At 45.3% G+C, this 20,084-nt stretch overlaps 1 protein-coding gene across 1 annotated transcript in view; it reads right to left on the bottom strand.

Moving 5' to 3' along the window:
• KDSR (3-ketodihydrosphingosine reductase) overlaps positions 1-20,084 on the bottom strand; it is a 129,985-nt gene that overhangs the window by 66,807 nt on the left and 43,094 nt on the right. Inside the window, exons 3-4 of the mRNA XM_030207511.1 lie at positions 12,235-12,291; positions 12,036-12,101 (exon numbers count right to left, since the gene is read on the bottom strand). Coding sequence (XP_030063371.1) covers positions 12,036-12,101; positions 12,235-12,291 — 123 coding nt within the window. The remainder of the gene's footprint in view (positions 1-12,035; positions 12,102-12,234; positions 12,292-20,084) is intronic.

The following is a 20,084-nucleotide window of genomic DNA, read 5'->3' as shown; positions in this document are numbered from 1 at the left end:
TAAAAATGTGTAACTAAATAAATAGCAACCTAAAGTGAAAAGCCCCTTGAGCTAGAGGAAGATCCAACCCAATCCCAGGACCACCACCAGAGAATCTAGAGTGGGGAGTGGGCAAGGGCAGGAGACATGGCATCAACCTAAGCAGCACCACAAAGAGCTTCTAAAATGGTGGCCATTCCTACTGCATGCAGCATTTCGGCAAGAGAAGAATGAACATGTACCCACCATCTGCAAGTCTTACATCCCTGGCAAAGCCAGTCTGCTGCTCTTCACCATCCCCTGAGGTTACATCACATGCGGGACAAAAGCAACCCTTTGCACAGGTCATGTAATGCCCCCCCCCCGCGCACACACACACACAAACCTTCTGCTGTGCTCTGTCACCGTCCCTTGAGAGCTCTTGCTAAGGTAGCTCATCTGGCTATACCTCTGGGCCAAGCCTGTTGTGAAAACAACTGTGCTTCACACATGGCTGTCCTTGGGCCATGCCAGAGCTGAAAGCAGGCCCGAGTCACAGCTGTGCTCGACTCAGCTGCTGCCACTAAGGACACTGAATTCACCCCTCTCTCTACTTCTGCTGTCTCTCTCTTTTTTCTCTAACAGACACAACCAGCAATCTTATAAGAGGAAGTAAGACAGTGACCTGGAGGACCCCAAGCCCAAATCCTCCAAGAGGAGGTACATGGATTTTCTGAGGGAGAGACTCTTGGAGTGTCACGGCAGGGAATCTGAGAGCCAAGGTAAAAACCTCTGCTTCACCTGGCATCTCACACAAAAACCCTGGAACTGTCTGGTGACTGCCTAACTAGAAAAACCAGCCCTAGCACTGTTGCCTTGGGAACAGAGCTCAGAGCAGGAAAAGCAGGCCACAGATTGTTGCTCTGAGAGCTACTCTGAATCCAGCTTCATGAGGGACAGGCCAAAAATCAGACACTGGGAAACACAAATCCTGCTGCACCAGTCCAGTATGTACTTACCATTTGCTGGAGACAAAATACTGGTCTTTTGAAGCAACACTCCTTTAGTACAGTGATGCAGTTTGTGTAGGGTTACTATACGTCCGGATTTACCTGGACATGTCCTCTTTTTGAGGACATGTCCGGGCGTCCGGACGGGTTTTGCCAGTCCGCCCATTTGTCCAGATTTCTGGACAAATGGGCGGACCTATCCTAGCCTCCCCTCCCCTTACTTATCATCTGCTGCCCTGGTGGTCTAGTGACCACTTCGGGGCAGGAAAGAGCCCCCTTTTTCCTGCCCGGAGTGCTGCCTTGCCCTGCATTCTGTTGCTGTGACGGTCTTGGGATTCAAAATGGCCACCGAGAGTTGAAGCGGCATCCTTTTTTTTTTTTTTTTTCCTTCAGAGAAGTCTTTCCTAATTGCATATAAGAAAAACACATCCAAGAAGGACACCCATCACAAAAGCTGCAGGAAGACGTCCAGCTCGTGTTTGATGTCCCTGATGAGCACTTGGATGTTTTTTTTTTCTTTCCGATTCCCTCACAGCAGCCCCAACGAGAGGTGCAGACCTCCCGGTTTCCACGGTAAGGGAATCTGAAAATGGTAGTGCATCTCATTACAATACAGTTTCTACACATTATAATACTAATTTGCTCATCTGCATTCCGTTTTCGTTAGCTGCTACCGCGATCGGAAAATGGCTGGGAGAAGCCTTTAGTGCACGCCAGGGTTTACTACTTGCTCATTAATGGCTCGTTAAATTTAGTGCATCTGGCCCTGAGTCAAGTAGGACTCCTAGGATATGCATTGCATTCACCTATGGAATTTTAGTTCCTGAAAGTACTACAGGTGTAGTTGGGATTGCAGAGAAAAAGACAATCTTAGGAAGGGTTCAAAACTAGCTTGCATTTGTGAAGCCAGTTTGTAACCATAGTAAGCTTTTGATTGAAGATAGAGATTTCAGTGGTAATGTCAGAGTCAATAATGTGGGGTGTTCGGATATCATCCACATAGACGTACATTGTAAGTTCAAGTGTTTGAACCAGCGTTAAAAGGGGAGCCATGAAGATATTGAATAGTGTTGGTGATAAGATGGAGCCTTGAGGTACGCCTACATGAGGTGTAAATGGCTTGGATTTAGAATGAAAACTTGACTGTATAAATCTGGACTGATAAATAGGAAGTGAACCAGTTAAGGGCAGAACCAGAAATACTGAAGACGATGTAATAGACTAGAATGATCAAAGGCAGCAAATAGATGTAGCGAGAGAAGATAGAAGACTGTTGTAATACCAAGTAGGGATGTTTCAGTGCTGTAGCATTTACGAAATGCTGTTTGATGAGGGTGCAAAAGTGAAATGTTAGAAAAAAAGTCTTGAAGTTGTGAATGTACTACCGTTTCAACAATTTTAGATATAAATGCCAAGTTTTCAACTGGACAATAGTTGTTAGGGTCATTGACGGAATCTTTAGTGTCTTTAATTTTGGGAGAATTTTCGAGTGTTTCCAAAAATCAGGTACAGAGCCTGATGATAGACTATGAGTAGTCATAGAAAGACTATGAGTAGTCATGGAATGAATAAAAGGAAGTAATGAATCTATACAACGTTTAAGCAGGCTAGATGGAATAGGGTCTGTAAGTGAAGTAGTTGTTCTCATAGAGGTAATGATTTGGTTTAATGTGGCAACTGATAGCTGATTCAAGTTATTGAATCTACTGCATGGAACAATAGTGGAAGATGAGGGGGAGAAGGTAGACTTGCAGGCAGGAAAGAAGAAAGTTTTGTAAAGTCTGAATTTTAGTCTGGAAGTGAAATGCTAGAGTCTGTGCCATAGGAATATGGGAGTCATTAGTTGGCCTTACTCGATACGTAGTCAACGACTTCAATGTAATGTAAAGAATAGAAGAGTTTGACACTTTTTCAATTAAATTGTTATAGTATTTCTGTTTAGCTGTCAGTATAGCATGTTTATAGGAGTGTTTTGTGCTTGAAATGAACTGAAAATGAGAAAATTATTCGTCCAAGGTAAAGGCTGGATTGTGGAAATATGAATGGCAATCAGAGTCTGGAATATGAAGGATGGTGTCTAAGGTATGACCACCCACACAAGTAGGGCCAGTTACACATTGAAGGAGATGTAGATCTGAGAAAAGATCCGAGCAATCTTGAGAGAAAGGGGTCGTTAGAGATGTCTAAGTGAAGACTTAAATCACCTAAAAAACAATAGAGTAGAGTGTAAGCACAAATCAGCATCTGAAGAAGGTGATAAGATACAGTTGTAGGAGGATGAGGAGAAAATCTACAGTCAGGGAGGTATTAATGCGAATTGGAGGGATTCCAATAAAGGATGGGTAGAACAGGTAAAATGAGAGACAGTTACTGGAATATATTACAGCTACTCCACCACCTTTTCGACTTGTGCGATTACAGGTCAGTTAACAATAGCCAGGAGGGGTTGCCTGATTGAAATATGAGGAGTCTGTATCTGTTAGCCAAGTTTCTGTGAGAAAGAGTAAATCAAGTTTGTAAGTGGTGAGTGTTTATGACGTGCTGAGCAACAGTTCAGTAGTCCCACTAAGAGTATGCATGTGTGGTCAGGGGAACAACTGGAAGAGAATCGACTGTAGAAGTGGGTATAAGTTGTCGTGTCTAAGTGTGGACGGAGGAAGCAGTATGAGACAATGGGATATGTTGAAAAAGACATATAGTTAGTACCAGAGACTGTATCATAGGAAATAATAAAGAGTTACTCAAAAATAGAGAAAAAAAAAGCAGCATAGTGGGGTGTATCCTTGGTGCATCCGAAGGAGCGTTCAAAGGTGCAGCTCCTGCACTCCTATGTGCGCCTCTTTGGCGTGTGCCACTAAGGTGATAAGATTAAATATCCACTAACTGCGATGTCATTTCTGATGTGGGCAGGGCTTGTGTTGGCGCAGACCACTGCGATAGCGTAGTAAAAGGCAGGTAATAGCAAGCAGCAGTCTGGAGAGCCGAGATGTCACTTCCAATGTGGGCGTGGCTTGTGGTGGCAAAGACCGCTGCAACAGCGGTGACAAAACGTGGGCAACAGCAAGCAGCAGTCTGGAAAGCCCACAACACAGAAAACAGAGAACAGCAGCAAAATTACAAGGTAATAACAGTCAGAGCACAAAATCAAGCCATTGGGATGTAGGAGGAGCCAGCATTCTTAGTAGACTGGCCACACAGACATCTCGGGAGAGCAATGGGGTACCCTAGGGGGCACTGCAGTGGACTTCAATTAAATGCTCCCCACCCAAAACCCACGACCCCAAACTGTACACCACTACAATATACCTTATGGGTGAAGGGGGTACCTATATCTGGGTACAGTGGGTTTCTGGAGAGTTTTTGAGGGCGTGTAACAGGTAGTGGGCGGTATGGGCCTGGGTCCACCTGTCTGCAGTGCACTACTCAAGGGACCTGCATGCTGCTCTAATGGACCCAAGTATAACATCTGAGGCTGGCACAGAAGCTAGTAAGAAATGTTTTAAATCACATTTTTTTTTTTTGGGGGGGGGGGGGCATCCTTGACTCCTTCCAGTGGTCATCTGGTCAATTAGGGTAACATTTTGTTCCTTATTCGTAATAAAAACAAGTCTAGCTCAAAATGTCTTCGTTTTAGTCCTGGACGGTTTGGTTTTGTTCCATTATGGCTGAAAAACGTCCAAGTATTAGGAATGCCCAGATCCCACCCTTAACATACCCCTAATACGCCCCCAACACACCACCTTGCAATCTGAATGCACTTCTGATGGGCTTCATAGAAAAATGTATAAAAGTTGGTTTTGAAAATGTGAACTTTTTTTTTTTTTGAGAGAAAAACGTCCAAATGCACATTTATGCCACTTTTTGGACGTTTTTCTCTTTTGAAAATGAGCCTCTAAGTGCTTTGAAAATATGCCTCAATATTTACTATGGTTTGCATCACAAAATGTCAAATTTAATCTCTGACTGACACCAATGAGTGTTGTGCAGCACACAAATATTTAAAACTGATAATAAACCAAAGCTGTCCCAAGCAAATTAAAAAAAAAAAAAAAAAATTAAAAATCCATGTTTGTGGTTCTCCAGAACAAGGATTACACTACCACCACTATGTAGGTAATTTCATAAAGGCTTTTTCATGAGTATATGCAAGTGTACATGCATAAAAAAAGCACTTGGGGCAGGTTTTGGACAGAACAAAAGCACAGCCATGATTTAAGGTAAAATTATGTCTTACCTGATAATTTTCTTTCCTTTAGCTGCAGATGAATCCAGTAACTGGTGGGTTCTGTCCATCTACCAGCCGGTGGAGGTAGAGATTAAAAACTGAAGTGAGTGATACTAGATGACGAGCCCCTGCATCAGCCAGTATATGTTGCATCACAAAGCAGAGCCCAGCAACAAACCAGAACACCTTCCTCACCAATAAAGAGCCACAACAGCCATAACTGTACCGTAATACATGGCAGACTGCCAAATCTGTGACACCGTAAACTGTCGAAATGCTCTTTTTTTTCTAAGCAGAAAACAAAACACAAAGTAAAGAATAAAATGCGATGGAAAAATACAGGAGGGATCCTGGATTAATTTGCTGCACAGGCAGCAGATGAATCCAGTAGCTATTGAGATGTACCAAAGCAACCCCTAAGGAGGGAGGAAAGCCATCAACCCCCCCTCGCCAACACCGTCGCTCCAAAGGAAGCATCTGACTTGGTGGCCACATCCACTCTATAATGCCGAGAAAAAGAGTGTAAAGAAGCCCAAGTAGCCGCTCGGCAGATCTCATCCAGAGACAGAACCGACATTTATGCCCACAAAGCTAATTGTGCCCTAGTAGAATGGGCACGCAACGGCTCCGGCGCAACACGGCCACTGAAAATGTAGGCTGAAGAAATTGCATCCTTGATCTGTAATGGTATCAGTTTATTACTGAAATATGTAGCATGTTTGCTGGATTATATATACACCAATATATTTGTGTATCTTTTGAAGATATATGTTTGTGCAGCTTTTGGAGAATAGTTTTATTTCAAGCCTCTCTCTCTCCATTCCTTTTTCTGGAAACTTCTGAGAGCAGGAATAAGTTAACTACACACACTTAACAAACACAAAAGAGCTTCCTCTGCCCTCCCACCTAAGAAAAGATGGACTAAGGTGGGCACCTGAATAAAACAAAGAACTCAGAGGAAGCATAAACAGGACATTTGCTTGTCAAAGGTATACCTGCCCCTCCCATCAGCTTCCAGACATGTGCAGAAAGGAAGGACTTGTAATGTGTATCTGCCCCAGAGACTGAACAGGACATCAAAAGACATTTGCCAGCAAAATCCAGACTGTAAGTCTCGTGATATCATACCAGGACTCAGGGGTCGTGTGCAGACATGAGACTACATTAACCATAATGCCTTGCAAAATATCCAAGACATGCACACACCATGCTTCTCTGCTAACATTATAAAAGGCCTGGAAACAGCCCAGCTCGCTCTCTTGGAACCTGCTTCTCTTGGAACCTGCTTCTCTTGGAACCTGCTTCCTCTGGAAACCTGCCTCTCTTGGAAATTGCTGCTCTCTTTGGGGTCCGCTGATGCCTTGCTCCTAAAACATGTGCTTACCTAATGCTGTTCATACTGTGTAACAAGGACTTGTGAGTAACATAACTTTTGATCTAGACCTGCTACTTTGTTCTATTTTTATGCACAGATTACCTGTAAAGATTCCTCTTAAAACCTACCTCTCGTGTGCAATTGTATATTAAATCAATCTTTTTGAAGCTAAAAATACGGTCTCTTTGTGTTCTGAGTATATAGAAGCTATATATACTTAATTTATTTAATTTATTGCAATTATCACCTTTGGTGATTGGTGGAGAAATCAATATAAATACAGCACCTGCTCTTAAATTATAAGCAGTAGCGAGTTGCTCTCGAGCTAATTTCCCCAAAATAAATCATTTCTTCCAACATATTAATTGCTGGAGAAGTGGGTAGAATTTCTTGTAACAGATCTATCTAGCAATGGTACCTTGATCTATCTAGCAATGGCAGCTTTTGAAGCTGCATCACCTTGTTGGCCACCCGAAAGAAGAACAATTGATCCAACCGTCAAAATTCATTAGACATCTGCAAATAGCGGAGAAGGACTCTGAGCTGAAGTTTCCTGAAATCCGCATGCAATGGCTCCGGCGCAACATGGCCACTGAAAATGTAGGCTGAAGAAATTGTATCCTTGATCTAGCAATGGTAGCTTTTGAAGCTGCATCACCTTGTCGGGCACCCGAAAGAAGAACAATTGATCCAACTGTCCAAATTCATTAGACATCTGCAAATAGCGGAGAAGGACTCGAAGCCGAAGTTTCCTGAAATCCACAGGATAATCCTCCTCCCAAAAAGACTGTAGAAAAAGTGGTTGATTGAGGTGAAAAGCCGAGATGACCTTTGGTAAAAAAAAAAAAAAAGAAGGCACTGTCCGCAAGGTGACGCCCAACTCCGAAAACTGCAAAAAGGGATCTTGACATGATAGGGCTTGGATCTTTGAAACCCTATGCACCGATGCCACTGCCACCAAAACCACCGCCTTTAAGGTGAGGTCCTTATCAGAAGCCCGCTGCAAGGGCTCAAAAGGTGGTCCTTGTAAAGCTCGAAGGACAAATTAAGGCTCTATGTCGGACACAGCCAACGCAACGGGGACACAGGTGAATCACACCCCGTAAAAAATGAACCACATCCAACTGAGTTGCCAGGGACAAACCCAATACCCGGCCACGAAAACTGGATAAGGCTGCCATCTGAACTCGTAGGGAATTTTAGGCCAATCCCTTCTAAAACCCATCTTGCAAGAAGGCCAAGAGTTGGAATAGCGGTGCCTGCAGAGGCAACCAAGCTCAAGCCTTACACCACGCAACAAAGGTATGCCAAACACGGGTATACGCAGTCGAGGTAGATCACTTCCAGGCCTGCAACAAGGTAGCTATCACCACACCTGAACAGCCATTTTTCCTCAAACGTGCCTGCTCAAGAGCAAGGCCATAAGACCAAAGCAGTAGGGATCCTCTATCTGAACCGGGCCCCGATGAAAAAGGCTGTGGTGGACCGGAAGACGCAGGGGCGGCTCCACCAGAAGCCGAACCAAGTCCGCATACCAAGGATGTCGAGGTCAATCCGGAGCCATCAGAATGACCCTTCCTGGGCACTGCCTGATCCTGAGCAGGACCTGGTCGATCAAGGGCCATGGAGGGAAGACATACAGAAGCACCAACTCAGGCCAGGGCTGAGAAGCGCAAACAGCCTGGCGGACCCAGACTCCTTCTGCTGAAGAAGGCGGGTACCTTGACATTCGCCTAGGTCACCATAAGTTCCATTTGTGGCATGCCCCATCTCCGGCAGATCAGATGAAATGCTTTATTGGACAGCTCCCATTCCACTGGCTCCTGGGTATGACGGCTGAGAAAATCTGCCTACACATTGCTTTGCCCCGAAATGTGTGCCACCAACAGACGCTGAAGATGGCTTCTGTCCATTTTAGTAGGCAACTCACCTCAGTGGCAAGAGCCCGATTCAGAGTGCGGCCCTAGCGATTGATGTTATCTGGACAGCCGTCATGTTATCTGAAAACACTCAGTCGCCCTGTCAGCAGATCCTGAAACACCTGAAAGGAATTCAAGACCACACGCAGCTCCAGGCAGTTAATTGGTCAAGCAGTCACCACTGTGGTCCAAGTCCCCTACACATAACGGTGAAGGCAATGAGCCCCCAACCTGTCAGACTGGCATCCATCACTATGACTGCCCACTGCAGTGGTGCGTGGCATTCCCTTCAACAAATGGCAGTCCTGAAGCCACAAGTCCATACTGCACCAGGCCTGGGGCAACCACAGAAGACAGCGCCGATAATCCTAAGAGACCGGTGACCACCTGCACAGCAGCGAGGACTGAAGAGGTCTCATGTGTGCCCTCACCCATGCTACCATCTCCAAAGTCGCAGCCATGGAACCCAACACCTGAACGTAGTCCCAAGCCCAGGGACTTGACAGCTGCAGCAGATTGGAAATCTCTGAGAACAGAGTCTGTCCCTCCGCTTCTCTTGAGCCACCAGGTAGTCCAAAGTCTGAGATGGCACTAGGTGGCTCTTGGGAAAGTTGATTACCAAGTCCAAAGACTGCAGCAATGACCTGGTTGGTGGTCCTGCAACTCTCCTGCACCGAGTCTGCTCGAATCAACCAGTCGTCCAGGTAGGGATGAACTCAGATTCCTTCCTTCCTTCCACAGAAAGGTCGCCACAACCACCATAACCTTGGAAAAAGGTGCAGGGGACAGTAGACAAGCCAAAAGGCAGGGCCCAAAACTGGAAATGGCGCCCTAGGATGGCAAAATGCAGGAAGCGCTGATGGAGGCCAAATAGGAATATAGAAGTAAGCCTACTTGAGATCCAACGCCATCAGAAACTCTCCCTGTTGAACCGCTGCGACGATGGACCGCAGTGTTTCCATGCGAAAATGCCACATCGTCAAGAATTGATTCACTTTGCAGAGATCAAGGATAGAACAAAAGGATCCTCATTTCTGAGGCACCACAAAATAAATGGAATACCACCCTGCACATGTCTCGGGGGGGGGGGGGGGGGGGGGACGCAGTGGCAGCATTGCCCCGAAATCCAAGAGGGAGTGTTGTGTGGCCTCAACCGCTGCCCTTTTTTTTTTTTTGTGGTGGTGCATTGGGACTCCAAAAATGCATCGTATATGTGCAAAGTGAATTCTAGCCTGTAGCTGTCCAGCACCGATTGGTTCAAGGTGATTTTGGCCCACTCTTCAGAGAGTCAGTTGACCCCCTATTTTTAAAATAAGAGTGTGGACCGGCGCCCAATCATTGGGAAGAGCTACCTACAGCTCCTGGACACGTGGAGGCAGCCGCTGGCTGTTTATCCCCTCAAAAGGAACAGCGCTGTTGAAACTGGGAGCACTGGAAAGTTGTGGCAGGATGACCAGGATGGTAACGATGAGCCTCCCGAAGACAAGGTCTCAGAGACCCTGTCCATGGAGCTGATCTGGGCTTGTCTTCCGGGAGACATTGACCTTTGGAGTCTCCCAAATCCTTAACTATCCATTCCAAATCCTCTCCAAAGAGGAGCTTGCCCCAAAAAGGTAACATAGTAAGTTAATGCTTGAATGCCAAATCTGCCGCCCAATGGCGCAGCCACAACAACCTGTGAGAAGAAACCGCCAGCGCCATCTGTTTGGCTGATGTCCGGACCAGATCATACGGTGAGTCAGCGAGGTAAACCAGGCTTAATTTCATGTACTAAAGGACCCCAAGTTGAGCCTGCATCATGGTCTTACCCAGAGCGTGTTGAAGCCAACAGAGGCACGCCTTGGCTGCGTAAGAGCTACAAATAGAGGCCTGGAGAGCCAATGACACCTGGAAGGCATGCTTGAAAGAAGCTTCCAGGCAGAAGTCCTGCATATCCTTGAGTGCTACCCCCCCCCCCCCCCCCCCAACTTCCACTAGGAGCATAGTCTTCTTGGTAGCCGCTGTTACCAGAGCATCCACAGAAGGGAGAACAAACTTAACTGCCTGGTCTGTGACAACTGGATAAAGTCGGGTCATCGCTCTGACATCTTGAGGTTCCTTTAGACATCTTGAGGTTCCCCTCAGGATCTGATCATTGGGCAGAAATAAGCTCCTGGATGGCCTCCTGCACTGGAAACACCTTAGAAGGCTTTCTCGTGCTAGCCATCTTGGGATTGACCAAGGCTGCAGCCTGCGTTTCAGGGTCAGCAATATTCAAGGATGCTAAAGCTTTAATAAGAGCCAGCAGCTCGTCTCTATGAAACACACTGATGGCCCAGAATCATTGGGCTCCTCTTGCACCGACTCGCCCTCCTCCAGTTCATCCACCCAGAAGGGATGGAGGGAATCCCCAGAAAACGTGGCAACTGAAGGCAAAGGGGTACAGGAACCCAATGACGATACCTCCAAGAGAGAGGTGACTTACCTCCTCTTTAGAGTAGGGTCCTCAGAATTATCATGAGAAACAGTTCCCAAAAACTCTGCAACACTAGCTGAGGGCACAGAAGGAACCTGAAGCTGGGGAAAAGTCCTCTTTAACATATATGCCTGATGTAGAAGGACAAACTCTGGGGAGAAACCATCCCCAAAACACCCCCCTGTGAAGGACTCCAAAGCACCCGCTAAAGAAGAGGGGAGTCCCACAAGGAGAGCTGGAAAATCTGCCAAACCGTGCACAGGCTCTGAAACTGTCATCAGCTGACAGGCGGGAGCTGCGTTGGGAGGAGAAGACAAAGAACCGTCAGCAAAAGAAAGAGATGTCTCCAGGGTAGAAGCACTGTCCCCCTGTAAGGGCTCCGAACAGCCTGCCAAACACAGCCCCTTTGTGAATCTACGGCTCAAGCAGCGGGAACATCTTTTTGCTGCCTTTGCCACCATAACCACAACTCTCACCATGGGAAGAAGTAAGTCAGATAAACAAAAGCACTTACCGAAGCAAGGCAGCCCAGGCCAAAATGATAATTCTCAAAGCAGACCAAACAGACCCCACAGGCTAGCTAGGGCACCCCGCAAGCGAAACTCTCAAGGAAACTCACTGTGTCCAGTTCCTGTTCTTCCCTGGCTCTGTACTTTTTTCTCTCTTTTTGGCTGCCTCCCCCCCCCCCCCCCAATTGGTGAGGAAGGGGACAGAAAAAACATGCTAGAAGGCTAGGGGACCGGTCATCCAGTATCACTCACTTCAGTTTGTAATCTCTATCTCCACCTGCTGGTAGACAGACACAACCCACCAGTTACTGGATTCATCTGCTGCCTGCGCTAAAGGAACATACTTTATAAAATAAGCGCAAACATTGATACTTGCTCCCAGATAGGCATCAAATGTCCATGACTGTTTTGGTTATGATTCTGCAGATTTTGTGGGGCAATTTTGTAAAGATATAGGTACCCATGTTGTCTTCATAAATAGGCAACTATCTACTTTCCCCAACCTAAACAACATGTTACAAAAACTACCCTCCAAATCCTTTAATCAACTGGAACAACTCACAACAAAAGAAAACACCTCTTACTTGTTTTATGACGTTTTCCACCTGTCCATAATCTTTGGACACATCTACAGATATGCACAGCACAACCTAACAAAGAGAAACCAAGTTACTATACTAAGCGTATTGGCTGAGGGGTAGGAAGACAGGAGACAGGAAAGGGAAAAGACAAGATATGATGCATGCTGCTCTAGGACATCAACATTCATATTAACAGACTTACCTGCTTGTCATTAATTGCATTCATTTCTATCTCTTTCTTTGCCCGTAGCAGCTTATTCTGGAATAGATATGAATCACAGCATTAGAGATAAGAGCCGGCAGCTTGTCCCTACTAGTTAGGCCTGTAGCCTCTAATTTGCTCCTGCTTGAGGCCCATTCAAAAAAGCTGACAGAAAACAGAACTGGCTCCCCACCACCATCACTCTTAATCAAGTGACAGTACTGGCTGGCAGAAGAGGACCAACATGGTTCATCTAGTCTGCCCAGCAAGGGTGCTGGAGTTGTATCTGCTTCTCTGTGCAAAACATGCAGGTTACCTCACTGTTTGGGGGGGGGGGGGGGGGTGAGGGAGAGAGAAACAGACCTCAATATAATCAGGTCCTATGCACCATTCATAACATTTTCTGAAAGGAGATTCTCTTACAACTTTTGCACATGACCTGGAGCCCACAGCAGGATACAGCAAGGGTCAGTAGTGTTCAGCAACTTATGTCTCCCCTTGGCAAGCCACCCAACCTTAAGGTCAAAGCTCAGTACATAAACCAGCCAGCATATAGCAAAGTTTATCCAATGCATAAATATGCATGCTGCTCATTGGAGGGCCATGTGTTCAATGGCAACAAGGCATTCCGTGGAGGAAGATCAGCAAGGTGCTGAACAGTGCTTTGCACATAAGGATCCATCACATCTGTATGTGTTTCTTTTAAAAACAGCAGATTACAGCCAGATGATTTTGAATGTTACATTATGTATGAGGACTTCATATAATGTAAATTCACTGCAGCCATTAGTTCATTACTCACTGAAAAAAAAGAGTAACAAAAAACCTTTTAATGCTGCAGATGACTGAGAGGAAGGGAAGAGGAGGAACACATAGGTGAAGAATGCACTCCCCATCATGCAATTACACATTTAAAAGAATATCCCACGAGCCAAAAATTCCAGATGCTTTAATCTTAAGAAGAAATTTTAAAAAATATATCCGTGCTTGGCCTTTTTTCACCCTGCAATCAACTTTTAGGTGAAATTTCAGTGAAGCTAGAGCAAAGTCTGACCAGAGACAGACAGTTTTAGTGCTGTATTGATGAGCCAAAACCACCATCAAGGAAGAAATCCATGCAGGCAATCTGCTGGAGGTGGACCCTGAGGATTCCAGGGTTAGGACCAAGTCTACACTGCAGCTGCCTGGTGGCTGCTCACAGCCATACAGAGGTCCTTTATTTGATTCTCATCTCAGGTCTTTATTACCTGGGCCAGCCAGGGCTAGGGAGCTGCTACAGGCCCTAGATGGGGGTGGAGTTCCAATCACCATAAAAAGTGGCGACACCTCAGGGCTGGATTTTGAAAACTCTGCAATTGTGGGACCTAAAGGAACTGTGTATTACTGTTCTAATGACTGATGCAGGAGTGAAGCCATGGGTGGGTTTGGGCCCCTCCACGTTTACTTCAGGCTCACCCAGCAGCAGCAGCAGCAGCAGCAGCAGCAGCACCCCATTGGTGTACTTAACAGGGATCTCCAAGTCCTGCCAGCTGAAGACATCTGGAGCTCACCATCCCTGTTAGAAACTTGCAACAGTTGAGATTGGGGGCTTGGGGATCCTTGCCAGCTAAGGTATTTTAATTGCTAAATTTGGAAGGGGAGTAGAGGAAAGGGGAAAGCGTACCCACCTAAAAATTTCTTTCTGCCTATCTACTGTTTTGATAACTTGTGTTAAATGAGCTGGGTAGGGACATATAATACGGGGGAAAAAAATCCCCAGGTAGGTGTGAATTAAGGTCTGTGGTCCAGGATACCGGCCCCAGTTCCGAGTTTCTTCCTTTGGGCTTCCAGCTACCTGGGGGGGGGGGGGGGGGGGGGGGGGGTATACAAACTCTGTCCCTTCGCTCCTTCTCTAAATGTGACAAGGCACTGACTGATGATATGTTTCGCAGATATGGCACTGGAGGAGTCTGATGCAAGACTGCATGATGCTACCAGAGGAAATCCATTGTCTTCATTTCTAAATCTATTTTATAAACAAAAATTTTAAATCATCATGTGCTATTTGTCAGACAACACTACGAGCCAACGTTGAGAACCTCTAACAGCCTAAAAACATTACATAAGTACATAAGTAATGCCATAATGGGAAAAGACCAAAGGTCCATCGAGCCCAGCAACCCATCCCTGAGAGCGGCCAATCTAGGTCAAGGGCACCTGGCAAGCTACCAAAACGTACAAACATTTTATACGTGTTATTCCCGAAATTGTGGATTTTTCCCAAGTCTATTTAGTAGCGGTCTATGGACTCGTCCTTTAGGAAACCGTCCAACCCCTTTTTAAACTCTGCCAAGCTAACCACCTTTACTATGTTCTCCGGCAACAAATTCCAGAGTTTAATTACGCGTTGGGTGAAGAAACATTTTCTCAGATTTGTTTTAAATTTACTACACTGTAGTTTCATCGCATGCCCCCTAGTCCTAGTATTTTTGGAAAGCGTGAACAGACGCTTCACATCCACCTGTTCCACTCCACTCATTATTTTATATACCTCTACCATGTCTCCCCTCAGCCGTCTCTTCTCCAAGCTGAAAAGCCCTAGCCTCCTTAGTCTTTCTTCATAGGGAAGTTGTCCCATCCCCGCTATCATTTTCATCGCCCTTCGCTGCACCTTTTCCAATTCTACTATATCTTTCTTGAGATGCGGCGGCCATAACTGAACACAATACTCAAGGTGCGGTCGCACCATGGAGCGATACAACCGCATTATAACATCCTCACACCTGTTCTCCATACCTTTCCTAATAATACCCAACATTCTATTCGCTTTCCTAGCCGCAGCAGCACATTGAGCAGAAGGTTTCAGTGTATTATCGATGACGACACCCAGATCCCTTTCTTGGTCCGTAACTCCTAACGTGGAACCTTGCATGATGTAGCTATAATTCGGGTTCTTTTTGTAGGAATATGTGAAAGACAAGTGCTGCATGCATTAACTGTCAACAATTCTATGAGCTATGATGTCATTGGATATAGTGTAATGTCTTGTGGGTGTGTCCGAGTCACTCTAGTTGCTCTGAGAGTGAGTCAGTCTGTGTCAGCATAAGATGGTGTTAGCAATCTCTCTTCAAGCTGTATGATAACCAACTGACAGAATTTTTGTATTCAGTAGTTTTATCATGTCTACTGCAAGTATGATGTAAATAGTTATCTGAAGAAACTGTAAGTAAACATCATTTTTGTTTGGAAGTTAAAGAAGAGAGAGTAATTGAATCTTTTATTCAAGAGTCTGTGTGAAAGAGAGAGAGAGAGAGAGAGAGAGAGAGAGAGAGAGAGAGAGAATAAAAAAAAATGGGAGTTAACACTTCTAAAGCTCTGCTGCGTATGGGCTAAATCTGCTGAAGTAAAAGTCTATTTTTTCATTTCTCCCCATCACTTTTTTCTCCACATGCATCACCTTGCACTTGTTCACATTAAACATCTGCCATGTAATTACCTCGCTGGTTACACCCATCTCTAAATCGTTTAACCAATAACAGTGCAATTGAAGCACCATAAGTTTTGCTACGTTTCAATTAAGACAACTGAAAAAAAAAAAAAAAAAGCACTTGGACTCCTCCTAGGCATTAAAACACAATCAGTACAAGTTTCAGACCCTTGTAAGGTACTAAGGGGGATGTGCAGAAATTCTAGTGCTCTTAGTGGTGTTTTGCCCTACTAAAGACAAAGCCCAGTGACTAACTGACCTTTTTTAAGGGGCCCTTTTAATAAGCTGTGGAAGCGTCTATGCGCGCCCAACACACACCAAAATGGAGTTACCGCCCGACTACCACATGGTAATTTCATTTTTGGCGCTCGTCCAATACATTTTTTTTACTTTCAGGCGCGCATAAGAGACGCGCGCCAAGTGACATGCGTAGGTCAATACCACCCAGATTCTTTACTGCTAGATCAATGGCTGGCGGTAAGGTCTCAGACCCAAAATGGATGTGTGGCAATTTTGATGTTGCCAATTTTCGGCAAAAAAAAAAAAAAAAAAAAGGGGGGGGGGGGGGGGGTTTACAAGCTTGCTAAAAAAAAATGGATTGGCACGCACCCAAAACCCGCACCTACACTACCACAAATCATTTTTCAGCGCACCTTAGTAAAAGAACCCCTAAAAGGGAATATTTCTTATAGTCCGGTTTCCTTACATCGTCTGTCAGTGCAGCATAATTCCTGCTACAGGGAAGTGAGTCATTGGGCAGCAAAGATCATTTCAGGGAATATACCACTACTTAAATACCTGAACCCTGCAACACTACGAAACCAAAGAACGTAATGGACATAACATAACTCTTCCTCTATATGATTCCCTAATATGTTGTTCTACTTGAATCTGATTCTACCATAACCTCACCGTGTAACTGTTTACACTGGAATTAGCGAACGCCTTTACGGTACTATGTAAGCCACACTGAGCCTGCAAATAGGTGGGAAAACATGGGATACAAATGTAACAAATAAATAGAGCGCCAAGAGAGTGTTCTAAAAATGATTCTCCGCTTTCCTGTTCCATTTCTTCACCCCTTGTTCCTTCACCCCAATGTGTCTAGTGGCCCAAAATTGATTTGTGTACAAGCACAGCAGCCTCTATCCTGCTACTGTCATGGGAAATGGTTCTGCCCCAATGTAATTTTTCTACCCCTAAATTCCAGAATCATCTCTGACTAACCCTGACTATGCTTTCCACTCCTCCACTGATAATTCATCTTATCTTTTTTTTAGCACTGTATTCTTCACCATCACCACCAAAACCTTTACAATAGTCCAGTAGTCAGCAAACTTTGTTGGGGCTAGTGTGTTTCATGTGGCTCCTACCTGCTATAATGCAAACACAGCAATCCAAGGCAGCCCTTCCATGGGGAAGATATGCCAATAACCCAGCATCAACTGTAATGCAGACTGGGGGAGTAGGGGTGTATGTCCGAAACACAGAATACCAAATCAAATTGCACTGTAATGGACAGATTGATAATGAATCCAGGCTACAAAACAACTCCCTTTCTCCAACAGCACATGAATGTGCCCCTACAGCCATACTGCCTGGGGCACAGACCTGTGGTAGGTCTGAACTTGACAGCAAAGGGCTTGTGTTAAAGAGTTCAGGTATCATACAGGACTCTGATGCAGGCAATGTAGCCGATACACACCCAATGTCAAATCCGCCGTGAATGAATGGACAAACTCAAGCTTGTCCAATATATAAATTGATGCCACTAAAATTTTTTTTTTGTGAAGACACTTCTGGCTGCATTCTGGTCATCTTTGGCCATCTCCACCGTTTTGGACTGAACTGGGCCACTGCTAGGATGGCAACAGTGACTTCTCTCTAGGCTGCTTCAGATAATCACACTACTGCATCCCACAAGCAACATGTCAAACTTTTGGTCCAGCTTCTTTGTGGCTAAGGAAAATTAGTTCTTACCAATAATTTTCTTTCCATTAGTACCAACAGATCAATCCAGAGACTTGTGGGTTATGTCCCTCTACCAGCAGGTGGAGAGAGAGAGAACTTCAGAGGTTTACTATATATGGTCATGCGCAGCCAACTTAACCTAAGTATTGTCAATATCAAAGCAGTGGAAGAAGGAAGAGGAAATCTAACAGTTAGTCCTCTCCTGCCTGCATAAAGCCCATGTAAGCTCATCAACTGCTCCTGTGGGTAGGTAACAGAAGGTTTCCTTTATGTTATGATTTTTTTTTTTGTAACCAAATATCAAACAAAGGAATCTGATGAAACTGAGGCAACTAGAAGAAAACAATCAACCCAGAACAAAGGGTGGGCCTCTGGATTGATTTGTTGGGACTAACGTAAAGAAAATCATCGGGTAAGGACTAATTTTACTTTCCACAGCATCCCACAGATCAATCCAGAGACTTGTAGGATGTACCAAAGCAGTCCTCACGTGGGGTGGGGCACTACAACCTCAGCAGACTGGAGCGATGCTCCACAGGCCACGGCTACATACGCTGCCACGTCAAGTCTGGAATGCCTAGTGCTGCCATGCCAATCCTGCAAAGCCAAGCAAGGGAAGGACAGCAGACCAAATGGGTGATCTGCAAAAGCCATCCACAGCAGGACAGAGGACCAAGTGGCCGAACTGCAAAGGGCAGCCATGGAAGCTAGATGGGACTCAAAAAAAAAAAAAAAAAAAAAAAAAAAGGAAGTCAACTGTGCTCTGGAAGAAAGCGCTGCCACCCACAATGGGAGATACTGTCCCATACAGAGGTCAGCCGAAGAAATTGCCACTCTCAGCCAACAGCCACCGCGACTCTCTAAACCAGATCCCCTTTCTTGCAACCAGCCAGAAGACAGCATGAGGCTATGCCAGGAGGAATTTTGCTCAGCAGGTCAGGAACCTGATGACCCCACCGCAGTGTAGGTGTTTAGTAAGAAGTCGCCGCCTTCCTATATACCTAAGCACACCCACACCTATTTTACAAAAGGTCTGCTCCCCCTGACATCAAAAACCACTATGCCCACATCTGCCAATCTAAAAATGGTTAGCCAGCATGGCTTTGGAAACTGCATTACCTTCTTAAAGTCCCAAGTAAAGCATGAATCAAAGATTTAACCAACGGAACTCACTGGCCACTTCCAAATAGTATAGGAGTACATGGTGAATGTCCAAGAAGCGGGAAGAGAAAGATGGAAGGCAGAAACCACCGTATGCAGAAAAGACAGGGCTGTGCGCCCTTTCACTCCTTCAGTAGAAATCTGGAGGATCTCAAACAGACGAAGTTGGGAGTTGTGGACTGGATCGCTGAAGAAAACTAGGCTGCCCCGGACAATAGTCCTGGTGTCATAAAGATAAGGGTGAGCCTGACCTGACTGAAAAGAAAATGTAGACATGTGGTCAGGAAGACACAGAGTCTATGAGTGAGAACTTCTGAAATGTCAGCGGAAGGCTGTGTTGAAATCACCCATTGAAACTAAGCTGGCTTGAAGGGAACCATAAAGATGGAGACCCAAGCAGAGAAGGAACCCCTGAAGTGGTCTGATTCAGAATTAGGCCCATGGGGGAATGCCTTGAACCTATTCCCATATCCCCACCTGGTAGGGAAAGTAGAACCAGACATATATTGGCACCTGTTGCTGAAGAACAAAAGGAAGAAAGGACTTCCCAAGCCTATATGGAACATCACTCCCCAATAAACCAAGATTTGTGCTGGAAACTGACTTTTGGTGACGGTGATTACCAATCCTAAGGACTGAAGAAGAGTAGGTATCTTGGATGAAATTTGCAGAGTCTCTTGATAGACAGAGAGATGCAAATCAGCCAATCACAAGATATGTATGAACCTGCAATTCATCCTCACAAAGGAAAGCTGCCACTACCACCATTACCTTGAAAAAATGTCTTTGGTAATGTGGAAAGGCTGAATGACATGGTCATAAATCGCTAAGGTCCCTCTGTGGGAAGGAGCACTGGGAATATGAATGCACGTTTCCTTGAGGTCCAGGAAGGCTAGAAATTCTCCTCACCAGACTGAACTATTACACACTGCAATGTTCCCATTGTGAAAAGCTGGACTGTAAACACCCTTATGAAGTCCAAACTCAGCTGGAAGGAAGTTCCCTAGTTGGAAATATAAAGCAAAAGGAACTTCCCATTCCCCCAATTGCAACTGGGGAGAGACTCGACTGTGCCTAAAGGCAGAAACGTTGGCAAGAACTGCCTGATATTAGTGTTTGAGCTTGCATGTAGACTCCAAGAAAAATCTGTAGTCAGTCCAGGTTGTAACCGTGCGATAGAAAAACAAAGATACATTGTAGAAAAACTAAGACACATTGAGCTGAGGCAATCTTGATCCACTCATCCTGAACC

The sequence above is a fragment of the Microcaecilia unicolor genome, chromosome 1, assembly GCF_901765095.1.
Source record: "Microcaecilia unicolor chromosome 1, aMicUni1.1, whole genome shotgun sequence".
Classification (NCBI taxonomy): Eukaryota; Metazoa; Chordata; class Amphibia; order Gymnophiona; family Siphonopidae; genus Microcaecilia; species Microcaecilia unicolor.
This window is presented reverse-complemented; position numbering and strand designations above follow the sequence as displayed.